Source organism: Hippichthys cyanospilos, chromosome 8 (assembly GCF_059441005.1).
Source record: "Hippichthys cyanospilos isolate Australia breed blue-spotted pipefish chromosome 8, RoL_Hcya_1.0, whole genome shotgun sequence".
Taxonomy (NCBI): Eukaryota; Metazoa; Chordata; class Actinopteri; order Syngnathiformes; family Syngnathidae; genus Hippichthys; species Hippichthys cyanospilos.
Genome location: NC_142376.1, coordinates 18,960,615 through 18,981,606, shown reverse-complemented (window position 1 = coordinate 18,981,606; position 20,992 = coordinate 18,960,615). Strand labels below are relative to the sequence as shown.

At 38.3% G+C, this 20,992-nt stretch overlaps 1 protein-coding gene across 4 annotated transcripts in view; it reads right to left on the bottom strand.

Annotated features, from left to right (window-relative positions):
* Window positions 1-20,992, bottom strand: part of ldb1a (LIM domain binding 1a) — a 36,979-nt gene that overhangs the window by 14,015 nt on the left and 1,972 nt on the right. The window contains exons 1-3 of one of the 4 annotated variants that reach the window (XM_088421143.1): window positions 9,755-9,811; window positions 9,505-9,613; window positions 1,717-1,819 (exon numbers count right to left, since the gene is read on the bottom strand). In XM_088421143.1, coding sequence (XP_088277269.1) covers window positions 1,717-1,819; window positions 9,505-9,613; window positions 9,755-9,772 — 230 coding nt within the window. In that variant the 5' untranslated portion in view covers window positions 9,773-9,811. Of the gene's footprint in view, window positions 1-1,716; window positions 1,820-9,504; window positions 9,819-19,223; window positions 19,329-20,992 lie in introns of those variants that run through there. The other 3 variants (XM_088421144.1, XM_088421145.1, XM_088421146.1) reach the window with 3 other exon arrangements.

Below are 20,992 nucleotides of genomic sequence, written 5' to 3'. Positions count from 1 at the left end.
AGCAACAGGGAGCATGTTGATTTCCTCTAATGTATCTTAAAACACACACACACACACACACACACACACACACACACACTAGCATTATCATGGGCATAGAGGACTTTGAAGTGTCCCGTGGCTGGCTTCAAACATTTGTTGCTCGACATCAGCTGAGCAATGATGCCTTGTGTGGTGAGGGTTAGGGTTAAAAGAGACCAGGCCTCATTGAAGGATATTCAGCCAATTCAACTTATACTCTATTTAACTGTGACGAATACGGATTATTTCTCAGAACTCTTCCATCCTGTTCATATGTGAGTAAATGTGATTCTGCAAAAAATGGTAAAGTTGCCTAGGATTGGATTACTGTACTGCTTGAAAATTCAATGGCTGATGAAAAGTTACATCTGTTGGTCATTGGAACAATAGCAAACCCGCAGTGCTTTACAAAAGACGAAAAACAACAAATGAGAGTGACGTATGAAACCAACTGCAAAGCTTGGATGACTTCAGAAATCTTTATGAAGTGATAGAATCAGCTATATAACAAGATGGTCAATCAAAAACCGAAAAACTTTATTGTTCATGGATAATTGTGCAGACCACACCACAGCTATCTTATCAAACATTAACATTATCTTCTTCCCAACAAACACAACCTTTCACATACAGCTGATGGATGCTGGAATCATCGAGAATGTGCAGCAGTATAAAAGTAAGTTCATGCTGCGAAGTATTTTGCTCATCGTGGACGAGTGCAACAAAGCAAATGAACTTGTGAAAAGAATCACGATGAAGGATGCCATTCACTGGATTGAACTTGCTTGGATGAAATTAGAAACTACCATCCTTGGTAAATGATTTTCCAAGCGTGGATTTTCACACACAAATGCCATCGCTGACAACGCTGAGGGGGAAGATTTTGATGAGACAGATGCCATTGTGGCAGATCATACATGACCTGACAAACCAGGATCTTCTCAATGTGGACTGTGATTTGGCTGTCACGAAAGATTACACAGCAAAGGATATCAATGAATCTCTTTAGCAAACTACCAGTGTGATCAAGTCTGAGGAAGATGATGTGCCCAGTTCAACGTTCAAAGCCGCTGTCTAGCAAGGAAGCTATGGAGCTGGCATCCACAATCCTTTTGTATGCACAAGAATCACCAGACATCAGTGATGATCAACGGGACAGTTAATTGCAAGTAGCAACAATGATGATACGCAGGCAAACATTTTCACACAGCAAAGAATGAGTCCAACATAACAACTCTAAATAGGTTCATTTTTTTTCTCAAGATGGAGAAAAATCAACATTAAAATACAGTACAGTATCCAATACAGTAGTTAAGTACAAAACATTCCTTTGCTGTATTGGTGTTATCTTATAAACAGTATTTAGACCATGTTTTTGCATTTTGTTACTAGTCTTAATATACTGTACTGTATTTTGGTCATGTACCTGTACTGTATACTGCAGTTTTTGTATTATAATCAGTTTTTGGACAATGTAGTTTTACATTTTAATGCTTGTGTTGGTAGTCATGTACTGTATATTGTTCACATACTTGCACATTCACACAGGACATGTATCGTAATTTCCCCACATAAAGAAATTCTGCTATAAGGAAAGATTTGACAATGCAAATATGATTCCTTACCAGAGAATATTTTCTGTCTATATAAATATTAATGAGAGCATTATTATTGTGGTGGTTCAAAGAGACTTACCCCACATCTCGATCCAGCATAGCGCCTGGATGGAAAGGGGGAAAGCTGCCGCCGTTGGAGGGTTCCTTGGGAGAGTACAGCTTGAATGACTTTGACGAACAGCCTGCGCAGGAAAGCGAGAGAGGGAGGGAGAGAGAGAGAGAGAGAGAGCAAAAGAGTGAGCAGAGGAAGGTGTGTGTAGAGTAAACATTTAGAGATTGCCTCGATGTAGCTACATCCAAAAATCCAACTCTTTCTGTTTTGTTGAGTTCCATGGGTTCTCTAAAATGTATTTTATTCCCCTGAACGCCACCCTCCCCCTCCCCCAACCTTTGTAGGCTACTTTCATTAGCTAATGCATCTTCAATCTGCTAAATGGACAAGAGAAAAACAAACACAATCTGGCTGGTTCTTGTAGCAACCACACAGACAGAGGGATCCCTCTCTTTCATTAGAGCCCAGATGGTGATCTGCACTGTGCTGCCCCCCCCCCCCCCCCCCCCCCCCCCCCATGCCTCCTCTACCCATCCCCCTACTGCCCAACCAGCCTGGCTGTTATTAACTCTTGTCATTCCAGATAAAGCCTTCGTGGGAACACAGACCTCACACAGGTCTGACTAATGATATCTTAAACTCCAGCAAACAGCGGCAGAGTGGGATAACAGACGGGTGGGGGTGGTAAGGAGGGCATTCCTTGGAAATATGAGCCCGTCAGCCTCATTAGTGCCAGGCACTCTTTCTACACATGCTTTCATTAGACATTAATTATGGTGCCGCAATAAACCGTTGGATCATTTGGGCCTGCTTGCTGGTGATATTCTTATGTAGGGCATGAACATGCCTCACTTGAGGTGGTGCATAGCTAATTTAAATAGTCACAATTCACGGGCAAACAGTGTATCAATGTCAACTTGCTGTTTAAAAGGCAGTGGTGCCAGATTAAAAACAACATGAGCGCAACTGCAATGCTGTCTTGGGGAGTTCAACATGTTTTATCTTCTCTCTATTGGGCAGCAAAAGCATCAGTCCAAGACTTTCAACACTGCAATTACAATAAATGCCAACTTTTTCTATGTACAACCAGAATATATTTACAACACCCAACACTACTCTACAACTACTTAACAGCACATAAGAAATTTACATGTGGACCCCCGTGTTACAGCGTCCCCGGCTTACGTTATTTTCATGTTGCGACATGGAATACTCAGTTTTTTCATCTCCTCTTCATGGTATTTTCCCAGTTTTGCGACACAAACAACTGTCAAGACCATGGGGGCTTGGCTGTATTTGTGCTGTTTCATCTCCATCTGCAGACGTTTTTAGGTAATTACACTTATTTTCAGTTGCCGTCACACTTGCCTTCCTGCAACACGTCACTATAATTCTGGTCTGCTATTGGACGGCGTCTCCTCACGGAGATGGTGGTCTGGTATTGGTGAGCCTCACCTGTTTCAAAATGGAGGAACGCTAAAGCTTTGTTCGATTGTGAGTGGTTACAAAACAGCATTTATACCGTGTTGATGGTAGTATTCAAGGGAAAATCAAGACTGATTGTTTAGCATGATGGCGTGGTTTTGTGCTATACTGTACGTGACAATAATTCTCCGCCTTCTATATTTAAGTATTAGTTTCTTATTTAATTCTACGAGATTGAACACACATGTATTAATGCGCCGTGAAATTTAACTCGCATAAATGATGCGATGCCATAATTTTCCAGTCCAAGTAGTTGAGAAAAACAACGCAGCAAAAGCGCTCCAACTCGATCTCATGAGACAGGGTTGGCAGGCACAGAGGGCGGAAGCCGTCTATGACAAGTGTTGGATTAAATCTTTCCCAATTAGTAAAAATCTAAGACTGTACAGTATATGTATTTTGCCACATTCACAGCCATTTAAATGTTAATTGCTTGCTTTTTAAAGGACATTTTGAGAGTGCTTCCTCATTATACTCGATTCAATAATTTGCTTATGCTGAATATACCCCCATGGAGTGCATGCTTATTCATTTAAACTCAGGCACATATGGAATTATAAATAATCGTTGGAAAAACACAAAAAGTGGTAGTGTTTTACCAAATGAAAGAAGACATTTCCAGCGAGGACTAATGCATAACGTCATGAAAGCCTGATCTCCCAGTGGCCTGCATTTGGTCTGAATTAGATTTGTTTCCAATGGCTTTGTGAAGGATGAATAGCGATGAGGTAATTAATCTAATTGTGTCAAAATAACATCATACTTTTGAATAACATGGCTGGTTCGGCCAGTGTGGAACTGCAAACAATCAAGCTGATAGCTACTGTATTTATTGCTATAAATTCCCAGGAGCTAAAATGATCATTATCATCTCGATTTGAGCATCGAAAGCTACTTAATAGCCTACCAGGAATAGATCCAAAGCACCGCCAATGGAAAACATTTTTTTGTGCGCTCTTTAAGCCATTATTTTCTCTTTACGAGATTAAAAAAAAAAAAATTCTCTTCTCAAACATGGCGGTCAGTGTGCACGTGTGTCTACTCAGGGGAATACGCTCATACGTCATTACACACGTCACTGCTTACATCACTACAATGCTGGTCCAGTATTGGTCGTGTCAGAACTCCTTATACTGGTTTACTATAGGTTGGCGTCAAAGGTCACTAAGATGCTGGTCTGCTATTGGTCAGCACACGGAGTCACAAAGATGGTTGCCTAAAGACTTTATTTGGTGTGAGAGTGCTTTCAATATTGTATTTATTGTGCATTTTAGTGCTTAATTCAAACTTTAATTGGTTAATTGGTCCCAAGATTGCTTGTGATGTTAAAAAGATAAGTAAGATGATGATTAATATGGAAACAAAGCTGGAGATAATCAAGAAATACAAAGGCTAAACTAGCCTAGGCTAGGCTACCCTCACTAGGGAATATGGGCATAACAAGCTCATTGTTCAAAGGTAAATAAAATCTTTATACATTTTTTATTTAGTATGTTATTTAATTGTACACATGTATATTATATATAAATAGCACTTGCTATATTATTTTGATACCTATTTTTTAATATGTATATAGGCTACAATGTTGATGTTTTTACCTGGGGTTTTACACGCATTAGCTAATTAATTGCCCGCTATACGGGGAATTTGCATCACGATCCCAACCGCAGAACGGATTGATCTCATAAACCGGGGGCTCACTGTATATGGTTTATCCTTAACTGTCCTTTTATCCGGCTAGCCTACTTTTTTTGTTATCTCCTCAGACAATTTTTTTGCAGCTTTTGCCATGACAACAGTAACTGCATGTAGTTGTTCGTATTTATTACAATTTTTGTAAAAAATGGGGAAAAGGGGGAAGTGACGAATCTTGTATAGAGCCACCACATTTGGAGGGTTTTTTTGCGTGGCAGGGTTCCTGCCACCCTCCTCAAAGTTACTTAGTGCCAGCAAATGCCTTACGACTTGACAAAAGTTCCATTCACCTTGTTTTAAGTCAGATTTATCAGAAAAATTATGAGAATATTTTATGAGGATTGAAAAGTTCCTTAGTGTTGGTTTACAGTCGGTATTGTTGTTAAACATAATATGTATGTACTTATTAATGATAAATGGAGTGCAATTAATATTCCTTTATCCATCATATGGTGTTCAAAGCAAAGGCTAACATTCTCACAAACACACCAATGGAGGCTGTTTCCCCATAGGGCACTGCCAGATCCACCGGAAGAAAGTTAGGGTTGAGTGTCTTGCTGATGGACACTGACACGATCATAGCCAGGCATCAAATCCACAACCTTCCGGTTGGGAGACAAACACTCTACTGGTGAACCATGCAAGCTTTTGAGCGCGAATGAGCAATCGATTGCAAGCTTAACCCCAGAAACGAGTATTGTGTGTGTGTAAATGTGAAAGCGGGTCAATCCCCCCCTGGATAACGCTTGCCTGGCATATAACGGGCAGCACCTTGTAAAAAATATATATCTCATTATTTTACTCGACATTTATAGATAAACCGACATGATCACAACAGAATCATTTAAGTTGTGGGCAAGATGAGACACTTGAACAAGTTAACAACTACAAATATCTAATGTGGTCTTTCTAACAATCTTTTAAAAGTTAGAGGTGCACCTTGTTTTTTTGTGGGTTACTCACATGAGTACCAGGACATAGTATTTGTTATGCACCCCTTCTTTCATTAAAAACGGTCATCCTGAATGTCCTTCTTTGTGTCAGTCCCACATAAGCAGCGCACGATCAGTGCTCAGCCAGCCTGCTTCCCTGAAAAGTTTCCTGAGTCCCTTATTTATGATTTGTGCAAGTTTGTTCAGGACCCAGTTTAATTAGTGCAAGGGAGTCATAGGTAAATTCTCTGTTAACTGTCATGTGACAACGTAAACGATCTCATTTACAAGAATAATATGCAGCCCAAACAGTCAGTCCAAACCGCTTCAGTAAACGAATCTCCTCAGAATACGAAGACCTGAGGTGCGCGTGCTTATTTTTATGAAAGGCAAGGCGAAAACTATTAGAGATGGCGTTGTTCCTACAGTTTGTCTCGCCACTGAGAAAGAGGGCAATTACCGTCATTCCTCAATACCCAAATTTGAGACGCACCTGTGGATAAAATTCAATATAGCTACACAATTATGGCCAAAATAATAATCACAATTATTTTGGTCAATATTGAAATTGTGATTATTCATCATGTTTGGTCAAACATCTATTTAGTGCCCTTTTTTTAAACAAGCAGTATATAAACAAAGCTCCAAGGCTTGATACCTACTACTACTAATAAACTAAAATAAATAATAATAAAGTAAATAATAATTAAAACATTCACGAGACATGGCAAATACTTGGCACAATAGGCAACACAGCTAACTTAGTTGATGAGTGCAAACCAATGGAAAATTAAGCCTACTTAGAACCAAGCACATTATTTACCTTTGAGCAAATTTTAATCCATTAGCAGTCAAAGTGTCATTTTGGTCATTTCAAACCGAATTTATTCTTATATTTTGCCAATCTGATTTTTGAAAATGGGTCTCAAATCAACAGATAGCACTGTATATATTAGGAATCAGGTGAGATACTCAATGTCATTTTACACAGGTGAATAATATATTAGGGTGAGAAAATCTGAGGCTTTAGTCATGCAAATGTGGGAAACATTGCCACCTGGTGGTTTGACTTGTAATCAAAAAAGTGTTTGCCTTTAAAGGGATAGTGTCTAAGATTTAGACCGTTTTTCATTACAGACAGCAAGAGTTGCTGCAACTACCATTGTCCTAACTAACATGGCCGCCTCTGGAGAAGTGCCCCCCCCATGTAATATAGTTCAATAACTAGACCTACAATTATATTTAGAACATACTGTTGGTCATTAAGAACATTTGCAAGTTTTTGAAATTTACAATCATTTACTTTATTTCTTTTTAATGAAAAACGGTCTAAATCTTACACACTGTCCCTTTAAATGTTATTATCGCCAAGGATCGGCTTAATTAACCGTGGCAGCCAATATCGTGATTGCGTTTAAATTTTGATTAATTGTGCAGCCCTTAGATATACCCATAATTTTGGGGGCAAATTCTGTAATTTCTAAGTTGCTATGAATAAGATAAAAGAAACTTTGGCAACAATGTATAAACTATAGCAAAACAGGAAAATTATAATTTTCCTAAATTCTTCACATTTTCCTGTGTTCAGATTAGTAAATTAATCATTTATTGCACATAAAGTTAAGTGTTTCAGATTTCCCACATCGTCAGCAGTCAGTGAACACCTCGACAGTGTAACTGAATTTCCTAAAAGTTGTTTTTCCTTTTCGCCGTGACATGGCTAAAGTTCACCAAATTCATGATTGTGTATACAGTATATGCCAAAAGACCGCAATTAATGAATGATTCAAATGGAATACGTACAGTACCTTGCCACTCTTATTTGAATCAGGCCAATCCTACTTGAATCAGCAAGAGACATCATAACTTTTACATGATTCTCTCGGGTTCAGTAATATTTCCTGTGTGTGAACAAGGATGGACTCAGATGGTGGTTCAGTCTGGTCTCGTCTCTTATTAAAGAGACCTCAACCTCAACTAACACAAAATGCTTTTAGATGCAACGGGCACTTGTTGCTAACAGCCACCTGACATCCACCCGCTTGCTCGCCCCATTACGGTAATTATTCTTAGAATACTGTCGATATAAAAATGCGCATCTGTGCGTCAAAACTCGACTTAAATGGCTGACTGATCAATCTTCCTCAAATGGTGTTGAATTGAAAAAAAAAAAAAAAAAAAAAAAATTAAGTAAACGTTTATAAATTGCACCCATACTTTTGGCCTTTATTTTGGGGAAAAAGTGTATCTTACATTTGAGAAATTACAGTAGCTATTGCTTCTCGACTAGTTTTTCCAGACTTGTCAAATAGAGGATGACTGAAAATGTTAAAACCTCTATCAAACACACAGGTTTTGTCTGCCAGCTCAGGACATGAGAGGTAACTCTTGCGCCACATTTACTGTAAGTGTGCTTCAAGGCACATCTTGGCTCGGTTGTTGTCATGGGTGAAAGTTGGGTCAGATACGCAAATGCACGAAGTGAAACGTGATGGTAAGCATCAGTGATTTCTGTCGCACAAGCATACCTCTGTTTTATTATAGACTGTATTGCATTAAGAAGAATGTTGAGGGTTAAATCTCTGCTGTTTTACTTAATTACAATCAATAGTGCATCTGGACAACAATTACTGAATTTTCATCCTCCATTCTGCAAACTTTACCAGTAAGAATATTTGTGGAGGGAGGCACATTGGAGGAGGTTAGCACATTCACCTCACAGTGCAGGGGTCCAGGGTTCAACTCCAGCTCGCCTTGGGCTTCCCTATCTAGTTTTTCTATGTTCTCCCTGTGCAGGTGTAGGTCTTCTGCGGGCACTCCAGTCTCCTCCCACATTCCAAAAACATGTATGGTAGCTATACTCGACTCTCCAAATTACCGTTAGGTGTGATTGTGACTGGTAGTTTATCTCTGTGTGCCCTACGATTGGCTGGCTACCAGCTCAGAGTGTCCCCCGCTTAGTGCTTGAAGATGGCTAGGATAGGCACCAGCAAGCCAACAAACAACACCAGTGAGGATAAGCAGCTGAAGAAAATTGATAGATGAGGAGTCAGTTAGGGAATCAAATGGTAAATATCCAATGAGATTTTGTATCGCATGAACGGTAAAAAAAAAATATATTTTTTTTTTAATTCTCTGACCTTTGCGCACCACTGGATATGCAACATATAACAATATGATTAATACGCTTATATTCCGTCAAGGCACTCAAAAAATAACATTCTCTCATAAAACCGGATAAACATAAATTAGGAAGTATTACAATATTTCGGCACGTTTCAAAACCAATACCAACGTCGGTCTCTCAGTTATCGACATTAGGGTCGTTGCTAATGCAAACAATGGATCTCGGTCCAAACAGACGGATGCTCTAAGTGACCACAATCAAATTAAACATTCCAAACGCCGCTAAAAATACATCGCCAAGGCCATTCCCTGCGCTGTGTTACAAGACAGAGTGCAACAAAACAAGAAGCCGTGCACACACGGACGCCGAGCCAAACACACCGGGGCTCCGTGTAAACGGAACCGTAGGGCCGCATCCCTGAACTGACGACGCAAGTCATTGCTAAGCTATTAACCTTGTCGCTACACCGCCATTAGTAGCGTAATACCACCGCAATGTCCCTCGCGTATTTCCTGACATGCTATGCGCCGGCGGCGAAGGTAACGACGCGGCGCGCGCGCTGTGAGGTGTGGTTACCTGCAGAGAAAAGGCCGCCGAAAGGCGGAGTTGCTCCTAGCCAGCTAGCGTCGATGCTAGCCGGAGAGGCTGGACGGCGAAGCTCCAAGCGCTGTCGCTTCGGAGAGCACTTGTATGGTCCCAACACATAAGACACCAAACGAGGGAGGAAACGAAAGCCACCAAAAGAAAGCTGGTTTAAAAATACATATAAATGCAGCTATACATTTACGAATAATTTTACTGTACTTAAAAAAAAGCATTAGCATACGTATACGGTAATACCCATCCACTGCTAAGACTACTTCAGGACCCTTTGTTCCAGGCAGCCAGTCCGCCGATACTTGATGGAAAATGAGGCTCCGCCTCTTTTCACGTACTTTGGCGCGCGTATTCAAAAATGATAATATTAGTAATACAATAACGCTTATTTATATAGACCCATTTCACAAGAGAAGTTCTAAAGGCACTTTGGATGTGGCGCATGTTGAGAACCGCACTCCTCTCCCTTTCAGACCAACAGAACGTCGCATTAACTAAAACCGGTCAGTTGTTCCCAACCTTTACTGAGCCAAACAAAGCGCTCATTTCACATTCGAAATATGTCGTGACACGAACGTAAAAATAAAGGGTAAAAATTACAAAAAGTATTGATGCTGAAATAATGGTATTCTTGTTTCGTTTTACTCGTAAATGATGTTAAGCAGCTATAGAAAATATATACTGTTGCAAAAAGTCATAACTCGCAGCAAGCTATGACTTGCTGTGTTTTATGAGGCCAACAGTGGGATAGACAAAACAGGTGTCAAACTCAAGGCCCGAGGACCGGGATATGGCCCACCATATCAATTTATGTGGCCCATGAAAGCAGTTTATGCATGTCAACTTTCATGACGATTGCTAAAATCTGCACCAAAATTGTAATGTGTCATTTGTAATGAATAATGATGTTCATGTGCTGCATGCATTTCTTGTTACGTTACAACACCAATTTGAACTATCGTTGATGAAACTATTATTCTTGACTGGTGATTTCAAAACTAATTACCCATCAATTTGTTGTGTTCTGTTTAGGTAATAAAATGAGGAGGTCATTAAACTTTTGTAGATTTTACAATCATAGCAGCCCTCTGATGGACACCATAAAGAAGTGGCCTGTGATAAATAGTTTAACCCCCTTGAGCTATAGGTTTTTATTGAACCTTCTCCAATTTAATTGGAGGGCATTTATTTGTTTTGCCCATCACTAGTCACTGACAGACAGCTCAACATATATTGGTATATACGGTATTTTTAAAAATAAATGGGAAAGTGAAAAAAACTCACTTGTTTTTTTTCAAAAACATAACCCAGATTAAAATCCCCAATCTCAGAACTGTGAAGTGGATGTCCAAATCACTTGAATACCATGCCAATTTGAAAACAAAAATTTATAAAGGTGGGCCAAGCATCTTACTTGCAGGTTAGAAATATAGCAATCAAAATAACTTATATTTAAATTGTGACAAAAATTATATGTAATCATATACATACCTTAGTGAATTGTGGAAACTTTAAAATAGCACAATACTGACCATTGAAATGTCAGGGACAAATATTGATTTTTTTTTCTTGAGTTCTTTAGAACCCCTTTACAAAGCATAAATGTCATCACAAAAGTGAGTAGATGTTAACTATATAGCAGTTTAATCACTAAATACTGTCCTGTGCGGTTTGAAACACGCGTCTTTGTGTCTTCAGATATTTCCAGAGCTGTGATGTCACAAAGGTCAGCATAATGGAAGGATGGTTAGCACATCCGCCTCACAGTTCAGAGTCCCAAGTTCAATTATATTTGGCTTTGGCCTCCCTGTGTGGAGTTTGCATGTTCTCCCTTTGCCTGCGTGGGTTCTCTCCGGGCACTCCGGCCTCCTCCCACACTCCTAAAACATACATGGTCGGTGAATTGGACACTCTAAATTGTCCTTAGGTGCGATTGGGTGCGTGAATGGTTGTTTATCTTGATGTGTCCTGCATTTGGCTGGCAACCAGTTCAGGGTGTACCCCGCCTACTGCCCGAAGACGGCTGGGATAGGCACCAGCAAGCTCGGTGGCATTGTAGGAATCTATTACTATTACCCATTACTGTTAATAATTGTATTATGTTAATTACAGCATATACAGCAATACGGGTACTGAGAAAGGTAAGAACTAATGCAGTAACATGTCTGCTCTCTGATGCACAGAGCATTTATACCTCATGAGGGTCACGGGTGAACTGGAGTCTATCTTCTATCTCGGGCGAGAAGCAGAGTACTCATTGGACTGTCCCTAAGGTCATGACAGTTGTTTTGGTCACATAACCAGGAAAATGTCATAAAGAGTGGATGAAAACAACTCAGTATTTCACGTTGCAACATGAAAATAACGCAAATCAGGGACGTTGTAACATGGGGTTCCACTGTGTGTGTGTATGTATATATATATGTATATGTATATGTATATGTGTATATGTATATATATATATATATATATATATATATATATATATATATATATATATATATATATATATATATATATATATATATATATATATATATATATATATATATACATAACAAGTTTTATCCCAAAATGTTTGATGATGGACAGTTTCACATTGTTTCATTTGTTCTGTTGGATGAATCACGCAATGAAATCCATTTCCTCAGTCTTAATCATCATTGCAGCGTAATGAAAATGATGATGATGAAATTAATTTGCACTGTCCTGACCTTCCCCGTCTTAAAACAGCTTTTGCTTTCATCTTCATAGTGTCTGGAGTATGATCAAGCGCTCTGTCTTGCACAGTGTGGTAAGTCTGCACCAGTGATAAGTGTTAATCAGCCTGGTTAATTCAAGGCGTCTCTGTAAAAGCTTTAGGGAAGTGATTGACTCTGCTGATGGCTCAAATCCTTTTTAGACCACAGTCCTGATCCTTTCCTAGCCTCATATTATGTAAGGATATAATCTGAAGCCTCACTTTTAATCAATAACCACTCTGATGTTTACAAGCAATAGATTTGAAGGAGCAGAAAAGCCTTTGTGGTCTCTAAGTACATTTAAAGCTCAATTGGTCGAGGCCTTCGTTTATTCAGTTTGTGTAATTATATAAACCAGGATAGCAGATGAGGAAAGTGAAGAGGTGGGTTTTATTGAAAGGCTGCGAGTAAATACATCAGAAGCCCACCAGGGACTCTTACTGGTAAAGCCCCACATCAGATCACAGTTACTCTAACGGTTTGCGAATGTACAGTCTACATGAGAGGAATTAAAATTTGAAATAGGTTTAAAACTATAATGCAATACAGTATAACATTTGTGTATTATTACATGGTATATAATGAACATTTTTCGGTCGTTGTTTTTTTTAAACAGACTAAACACCCCATCAACTTTTTTTTAAGAATGTGTTCAGGTGATGGTAAACGAGCAATTTTTCCATACACCGGCCAAGGTTTTCCCTTTCAGAGCTTTTAGCCATTGTTTACATACTGTGGCACGCTTTTCATAATCTTTCATAATCTTCACCCCATTAAGATTTATAAAGGTAGCGGTGAAATACAATATCACTAATACAGGAGCAATTTTGAAAGAATGTGTGTGTGTGTGTGTGTGTGTGGGGGGGGGGGGCTGCACTGACCACAGTAATGTCTGGTAATTTGGGATATACAGTACTGTACTGTACAATGAGTGCAAAGTTGTGTGGAAGCTATGAAAGGAGCTACACTGGCCTCTGCTGGAGAATCTGCAGACACTTCATCATCCTTGCAAATTTCCAAAGCACAATACAGTATTAACATTATTAATGAAAAGAACAAGGAATATATCTCGATTATCGAGTTGGACGATTATCTGCATCTCCATCTATAATTAAAAAAAAAACGATGATAGCAAATATGAGGTAAAACAGGGTTATCTTCATGGACCTATTTATTTTAATGTTAGCCCAACTTTAGAAGAGATTCTTCTGAACATGGGAATGCTCTTCTATGTGCACCTTCTTGTTTTGTTTTAAATTTAAACAAAAATAAGTTGAAGTTCGAAATTCTGGTTCTTTTGTTTTTGTTTTTAATTTTTTTGATCAAAATATAAAATAATATTCTAGGGAGCTATTTAGTAGTTACAAGTTACTTTAGTTATAATTTAACACTGGGGGCTTTTTTATTTATTTATTTTTGTTATAATTTCAAAACAAAGCTGCATACTTTCCAGGATTTTTAAAGTTATTATGCATTCATAAAATTGAATTGTTGCATTGCAACAAATTTAAGAGTATTTGGTTTACATTTTTTTACACTTTATATTTTCCCTTTTACTTCAGTCTAACTCAATTGCTCAATCCAAATATTATGAATATGTTTTTTTAGGCATCAAATGATTTTGAATCAATGTCTTCGATGTATTCTAATTAAACACATTAGAAGACACAAACTGAAACAACAATAATGTTAGAATTGACTTTGATATAAATTTAAAACATATTTTCTGTCTTATCAAATGAAAATTAATGTTAAAATGTCTCCACTAATATTATCTGTTTGTTTTGCGCTGGAAATGAGCTCACTGGGTGCAAAAAATATAAAAGGAAAACAAAAGTAAGTATAGCAGATGCAAAAGTTTCTATATATATAGTGACCATGTTGGCAACACTGGCAATTAGCCTGTTTTGCTTTGGAGCTTTGACAATGTACTTGAGCTTAGCAACAATGAATAAATACTGACTTTAATTCATTTGAGGATGGTGAAAATACTTCCTATCGTAACAGCATGAATAAAGCATTTGGGGGGGTGGGGGGGGGATACCAGGAATTTTAAGGGGTGAACCAAGATATGTTTGGATTCGTGCAATGGGTCTCTTGATTCTTGGAAAAAAAAACTTTCTCATGTGAACCCTCAGTTGAAAAAGTTTGAGAACACTTTCTTTCAAATATGTTTGAAAACAAGACAGTGTTGTTGTTTTGTTCTCAGGTGGACAGACAATAATCAGCATAGACGGACAGTCTGTCGCTTATCGACGCAGGTTTTGGACCAACAAATGACGGGAACACTTAAAAATACGGCGGAATAATAATGTGTTGTTGTTATTTTGTTCGCCATTGTAATCATAGGAGTAGACCTTCTATCAGCTGCCCCCCCCCTCTTCAATTTTGCCAATGGAAAAACAAGTGTTAAGTTTTGCCTGGTTGTTTGCAGTGTTGTTTCATTCCATTGTTTAGCATATGGAATCTGTCAGCGGCTGACTGTACATAATCAAGTGTGTGAATCGACTCATCTTAGTTCGTACTTTCACAGTCAGAAGCCCGCTGGTATCCTGTGGCCTGAACTTCAATCAATATAGTAACACAACCAAATGCAGTGCAGTTACTCATTACAACAATCCGCCAGCATAACATCACCCCCTATCTTGTTGCCCATAGTACATGTTATAGACCATTTGAAAATTTAAATTCTTGATATGTGCATAATGCCAAGCATTTCAATGCAACTCACCTTTCCAGCCTCAAAATTTCCCAAAATGTCATCAATAAGGTCCGATTACATCAACAAATGTCCAGCAAAAGTACTCCAATCAAATAGTCAGTCCACACAAAGCCTTACATCCATAAACCCACGTTATTTGCTCCTGAAAAAAAACTATATATATATATATATATATATATATATATATATATATATATATATATATATATATATATATATATATATATATATATATATATATATATGTATATATATATATATATATATATATATATATATATATATATATATATTAATATATATATATATATATATATATATATATATATATATATATATATATATATATATATATATATATATATATATACATATATTCATGTTCGTCTACACATTTTTTATTGTAGCTCATTACCATGCGAACATTAGCTGTTTAAGGACGCAGAAGAAGGAGAAGAAGAAAATGACAAAAAGTGTTGATTCACACATTTTCAATTTTTGCTCGGTATATGCAAGCATTAGCTGACTTGTGTGCTATAGCAACCCTGGTGAGACGGACCTGCTATCGCGACAATGTTTTTTTTTTTTCAATGGCCGTAACTTCTAGTCCATTTGTGATAGCAAAGTCATTCCAGCAGATTCTGAAAGCAGAGAAGTTGTGCTTTCGGAGTATTAGTGGGTTAATTGCGGGGATTTTTAGAATATAATTGGTGTTGTCAGCGTAAATAATATTTTGATGTTGTAAATAATTATTTTTGTACAATGTTGAAGTCTTTTTCAGTTTTTTATTTTTATATTTTCTCCATCTTTTTTTCTCATTGCGTTGTCCATTGTTCGTCCTTTTCTTTCATTGTTAGGCTTTATTGGCCATAGTTTGTTTTTTTTTGCAAATAGTTGTGTAAATACTGGAAAAGAGAATTTTGAGGAGATTCAATAAGAATTGGAAACGCCCACAGAAATTTGTACAGGATTCAATGAAACACAGGAGAAGCATTACATTTCCCAAGAGCATTCTGATGGGTTACCTCTGTAGCTGCGAAAGGTAAGAATAGTCTTCTTGATAATCGTAATCTTATTGCAACAACTGACTCTTTCCCTCCATAACTCAACGTCTTTTGGTCGTATTTCACAACATGTCTCCTCTCAATAGATTGACAATTGTAATTTGGTTTGGCTTGAAAAAATGGCGTGCCAATGATGATGGAAAGGGGGTGGGGCACAGATGACTGATGACTATTGGAACAGCAAAAATAAATAAATAAATGCCTACCTGTTAATCAGTACACACAGAAAAAGGAATAGCGTTTGATGTGGGAGGAAAGAAGGTGTTTTCCCAGATTTCTTTGCAACACTGTGTGTGGTGTGTACTTCTCTTCTGCTTAGCTGGCAGAAACGGATGGGAGCAGTCCGTCTTGTTATTTAAAGACGAAGCAGTTCCACTAAATAATGAAACGCCTATGGCACCATTCTAAATTTGAGAGCAATATTAGCACAACTCCATGTCAAGAAAAAAAATGTCAATGTTACACCTCAAGTACAAATTCTCTCAGCCTACACAATGTTTTCAAATTCAAAAGCAATGAATCAAAATGGCTGCTGATAGTTTCATGACTGCACAGCTCTACTGGTAAAATATACCTTTTAATCCAGTTTGATGTCTTATGATTCCTTTAACCGCTCCCATCTGCCAGTATTTACCATGATTAGCATTCTCTATCATCTACACTGTTGCATTCTTCAGATTTTGTCTCCGGTCTGTCAGCTAATAGACATTTATTTATCATAAAAGTATGAATCAAGGTGATTATATGTAGTTGCAAAGTCATTGAAACTGCCCATCAGGTGTTTTACTCCACCTTGTGCCTTGAAAGCTGGGGCTGAAAATATGCTCTGATTTTAAAAGTCATTTTGTTAGGTGGCACATGCCAGCTTTCGGCTGCCATGAAGCAGATGTGACATCATGGCAGCCCATCTCAACTCTGCAAAACCCCTCCTTTCCTGATGTCAGACGACCCAGCATCTCCCACACATTCCTCCTCTTTCCCTGCCTCCAAACACACGGCCATTTTGATCTCATTTACAGTAAGGAGTGAAAAGAAGAAGCATGAAGAAAGATGCTTTAAACCAGCATTGTTGTGTAATCCCAGAAAATAAATAAATAAATAAGAAGCTGCCATCTTGGCTCTGCTTGGAGTCCCTTCTCTCCAGTCAGGGGCCATGTGACTTTCTGCATGAGGTAACAGCAATGTAGGCGCTGACGGGGAGTGAAACAAGGGCAAAGAGTGAAAGGAATGGAAGGGAGGGGGTGAGAGTGATGAGCTAAGGGGAGAGTGCGCCAGAGTGGTTGCCTTTGGGGGAAGAGGGGGGGTATACATGCAATCTATTTTTACCATTTAGTCAGAACAAAGGATGTGATTGGCTTCACTGCATTAGGTGCAGAGAACAAAGCCTTAAAAAAGGCAAAGTCACAGCAACAGCAGAAGGTCGCCAGCGCACTTTGAGCAGGCAGATGTGTGCCACCACACAAATTGACTCGTATTAATGTGCTTACGTACTTGGTGTAGCTATCTTTAATAGCTAATATTACTGCGCTAGGAGCCAAGAACAAAACAGATGACCAGAGGGAAAGAGAAAGTGATGTCAGGATAAAGCGGGGCCATTTGTTTTTCCACATCTGCGTGTGAAAACAAGCACACATAGAATGGAACTAAAAGGTGAAAAAAATATACACTCCAGAATGCTGGGCGAACACATTTGGGGGAAGTAAAAAAATAAATAAATTTTGATATTGATATTGATCGGAAGTAATGTCAGTCGGCCCAGCAAGCATGGTGAGGATAACTGAGTATTAAAAAAATGGATGGATATACAGTCCCTGAGTGAAACTGTTTAACTGAAATCTAGTGAGCTACACTGAGGTCCCACAAATGTTGTTGATAAAGAGAATGAAACAAGAAGAATGTCATCAAAAAATCCAATGAATGATTCTTTAGCATTTCACTCTGAAGGGGTTATCCCCCACCTACTCATCATAATGCAAGAATGTAAATAAAGTTGCTTCACACAAGATGTGTTATTGCATGCATTCATTGTTATGCTGCACTGTGCCTTTTTCTGAGAGATCCACCAGCCTTAACGTGCCTCAGCAGGCTCAAGCTTCTTTATGATGTGTGCTCGAGCACACGTACAGATATGTCCCCCTTCATTTGCGAATATTCACCACTACTATTCACAACATTCTTTGCAATACTGCAAATCCTCCCTGTGCACCCTTTGCACTCACATGTGGACATGTGGATGTCATTAAATGTTTCTGCCCTACAGTGAAGTATGTCAACAACATGGGTGGGTGTCACTATATACAGAGGACCAGGAAATAGATCAGACATTTAAAAAAAGACTTCTTAAATCAAATAATAATAGTAACCTGTCAGCTGAAGACAAATAAATACAGTAAAAGGAATTAAGTAAAAAAAAGTAATGAAACAAAAGTACTACTCGTGGTTAAAGAAAGTTCCCTATGCATTTTGCTGCAAAAATCAACAAATAATATCATTGGGCCCTCCGGCCAACAGAATATCATGTTGAGTTCCGAGTACCACAACAGTTAGAACTAAGACTCAAATAAGCAGGAAGTGCAGTGAATGCAACAAAAGGAGCATCCATTTCCTTTTTGTGTACACTTGCATCAGAAAAGTGAAGAAAACCTAATGTGTGCAAAGATTCCCATGGAGGGGTCACCCACCTTTTTGGAATCAAGGGGTACTTTTTGGGTGGTGTTTAATTTGAAGATTCATCAGTTTGATACATACTAATGAAATAACATTTTTGGTCATATTACATTAATAATTAAAGATATTTAAAGATATATGTATGTACTTATTGAAGACACCAATTTATGTCTGACTTTCACAACAATCACTAACACTTATTTCACATGGTAGGAAGGGCAAAATATAGACTGCAACAGTTCATTTCGATTGATCTTTACATTTGTTTACATTTTCAAATAATCCCTTTAGCAACATTGTTATGGTCCAAAAGCTATTTTTAGAATCGACCTTGGACGCTACCTGGTGCACCTGGTGACCCCTACTGTAACCTCTACTTTAGGTCACAAATTTGCAGGCCCCCATCCCATTTCCTTTTTCTTTTCTTTTGTCTTCTTTTTTCAAAACTTATGTGTGTGATAGCATAGTGCAGCAAAGAGAGGGGCGGCCAGACGAGGCACTCACCCGGACAAGCGCAACCTCCAACAGACATCTTCTCACATGTTGGGGGCTCCGCTTTGAAGGAAAAGGCAGCACTCGGCCCTCACGTTGCTCGCATGGGCTACGCTTCTGAGGAAGAACAACACAGGGAGAAGGGGGGGGTTAAAGAGGGAGTGGTACGATTCTGAAGCCCGGCCACGGATCACTCGCTCGCTCTCTGTCAGAGGCAGGAAGTTGGCAGTGGCTGCATTAACAGGCATGTTGTAACACAAGTGGGAGGGAAAATGAAACAGAGAGACTTGATTGCACAGCAGACAGTTGTATGTAAAGTAGAGAGCGGTGTGTGTGTGTGAAGGTTAAAGAAGAAAACAAGAGCCGCAATTAGCCGAAAAGAAAGTGTGCGCGTGGCATTGATGCATTGTCTATTTTTGCCTTGCTGCTGAGGGAGATAAACGTTCTCAGTAGGAGCCCAGAGGTAGAAGGCCATTAATGCCAAACAAACACATGCACCCTGCCTCATGTATGACTGATTCTCATCTCAGCCTTTTTTTTTCTTTCTCTCGCGTTGCTACCTTCGGCTGCACAGAGAAGACGTGTTAATCAGCGCGGGCTGTATCGATTAAAAATGCAAAGTCCACCTGGTGAGCAGAGACACCCGGGGCCCTCGGGAAGCGGAAAGAGCGTGCACGTTAATATGCGCTCGCTCGACAACATTTAGACCCTTTGCTCTGTTCGACACGCTGTGATCCTGCTTCACTCTTTCGTTGCCACCCAGGCTATGCTGCCTTTAACCTTATGGCAGTTCTGTCCACTTTCGTTAGCGCCAATACATTTCGTGTCACTTTCCAAGCGGGTAGCCACTACTGAAAAGTACACATAAGAGACCGTTGTTTTTGATGTTGGTTTTTTTGTTGTTGTTTTTTTTTTTGCATGTCTTGTTACTAGACAGATGATATTAATTGTCTGGCACTGCTCATATTTGTATTCCATGTACTGTAAGCCTCACTAGTTTTATTCTAGGGCTGAAACTATTGATATTTTTTAATAATTGGTTAATATGTTGATTAGTTTGTCAATTAGTCGATTACTCAAAACAAGAAATTTGATTTTCCATTATTTTATTTAAATAGAACTGGGAAATATTTTAAATTTTATTTCGATTCAAGAGAAAGGTAATACTTTTTCTTACATGAAAGGTAATACTTTTTCTTACATGGAGGACAACAGAAATAAGAGAACATTCACTAATGATTTAAACGTTAAGGATTTGGACAATTTTAAATTAAACTTAAGTTTCAAAACAATTAATTGATTTTCAAAATTGGTTAAAACTTAATTTGATAATCAGTTCTTTCTCAGTTTTCATTGCAGCTCTATTGTATTCATTCTGATCATTTATTCTAGACAGAAAAGTATTCCTTTATTGGTGTTTGCAAAATGAGGGCATTTTTTTTTATTCTTAGCTTTATTTTTATTGTTGTGTGTTTCATGTGCTTTCATAAATAACAGATAAATTGATTCTAACATATTCTTTCCCCTTGCCTCAAGTTCATCTATGAAAAATGGGGAATGTATGTATGCATGTATGTATGTCTGTATGTTAGTATGTATCCATATATGTGACCATGTGTGTGTATGCACTTTGTTTTTGTGAACTACATATGTACCAGTTTTTTTTGTTGTTGTTCTTTGACTCTTTCATTTTTCTCATACTTACAATACAATGTTTTTGTTCTTAAAAAGACATTCAGGTTCCCAATTATAATTTACCACATATTTAATGTAAGTGTTCC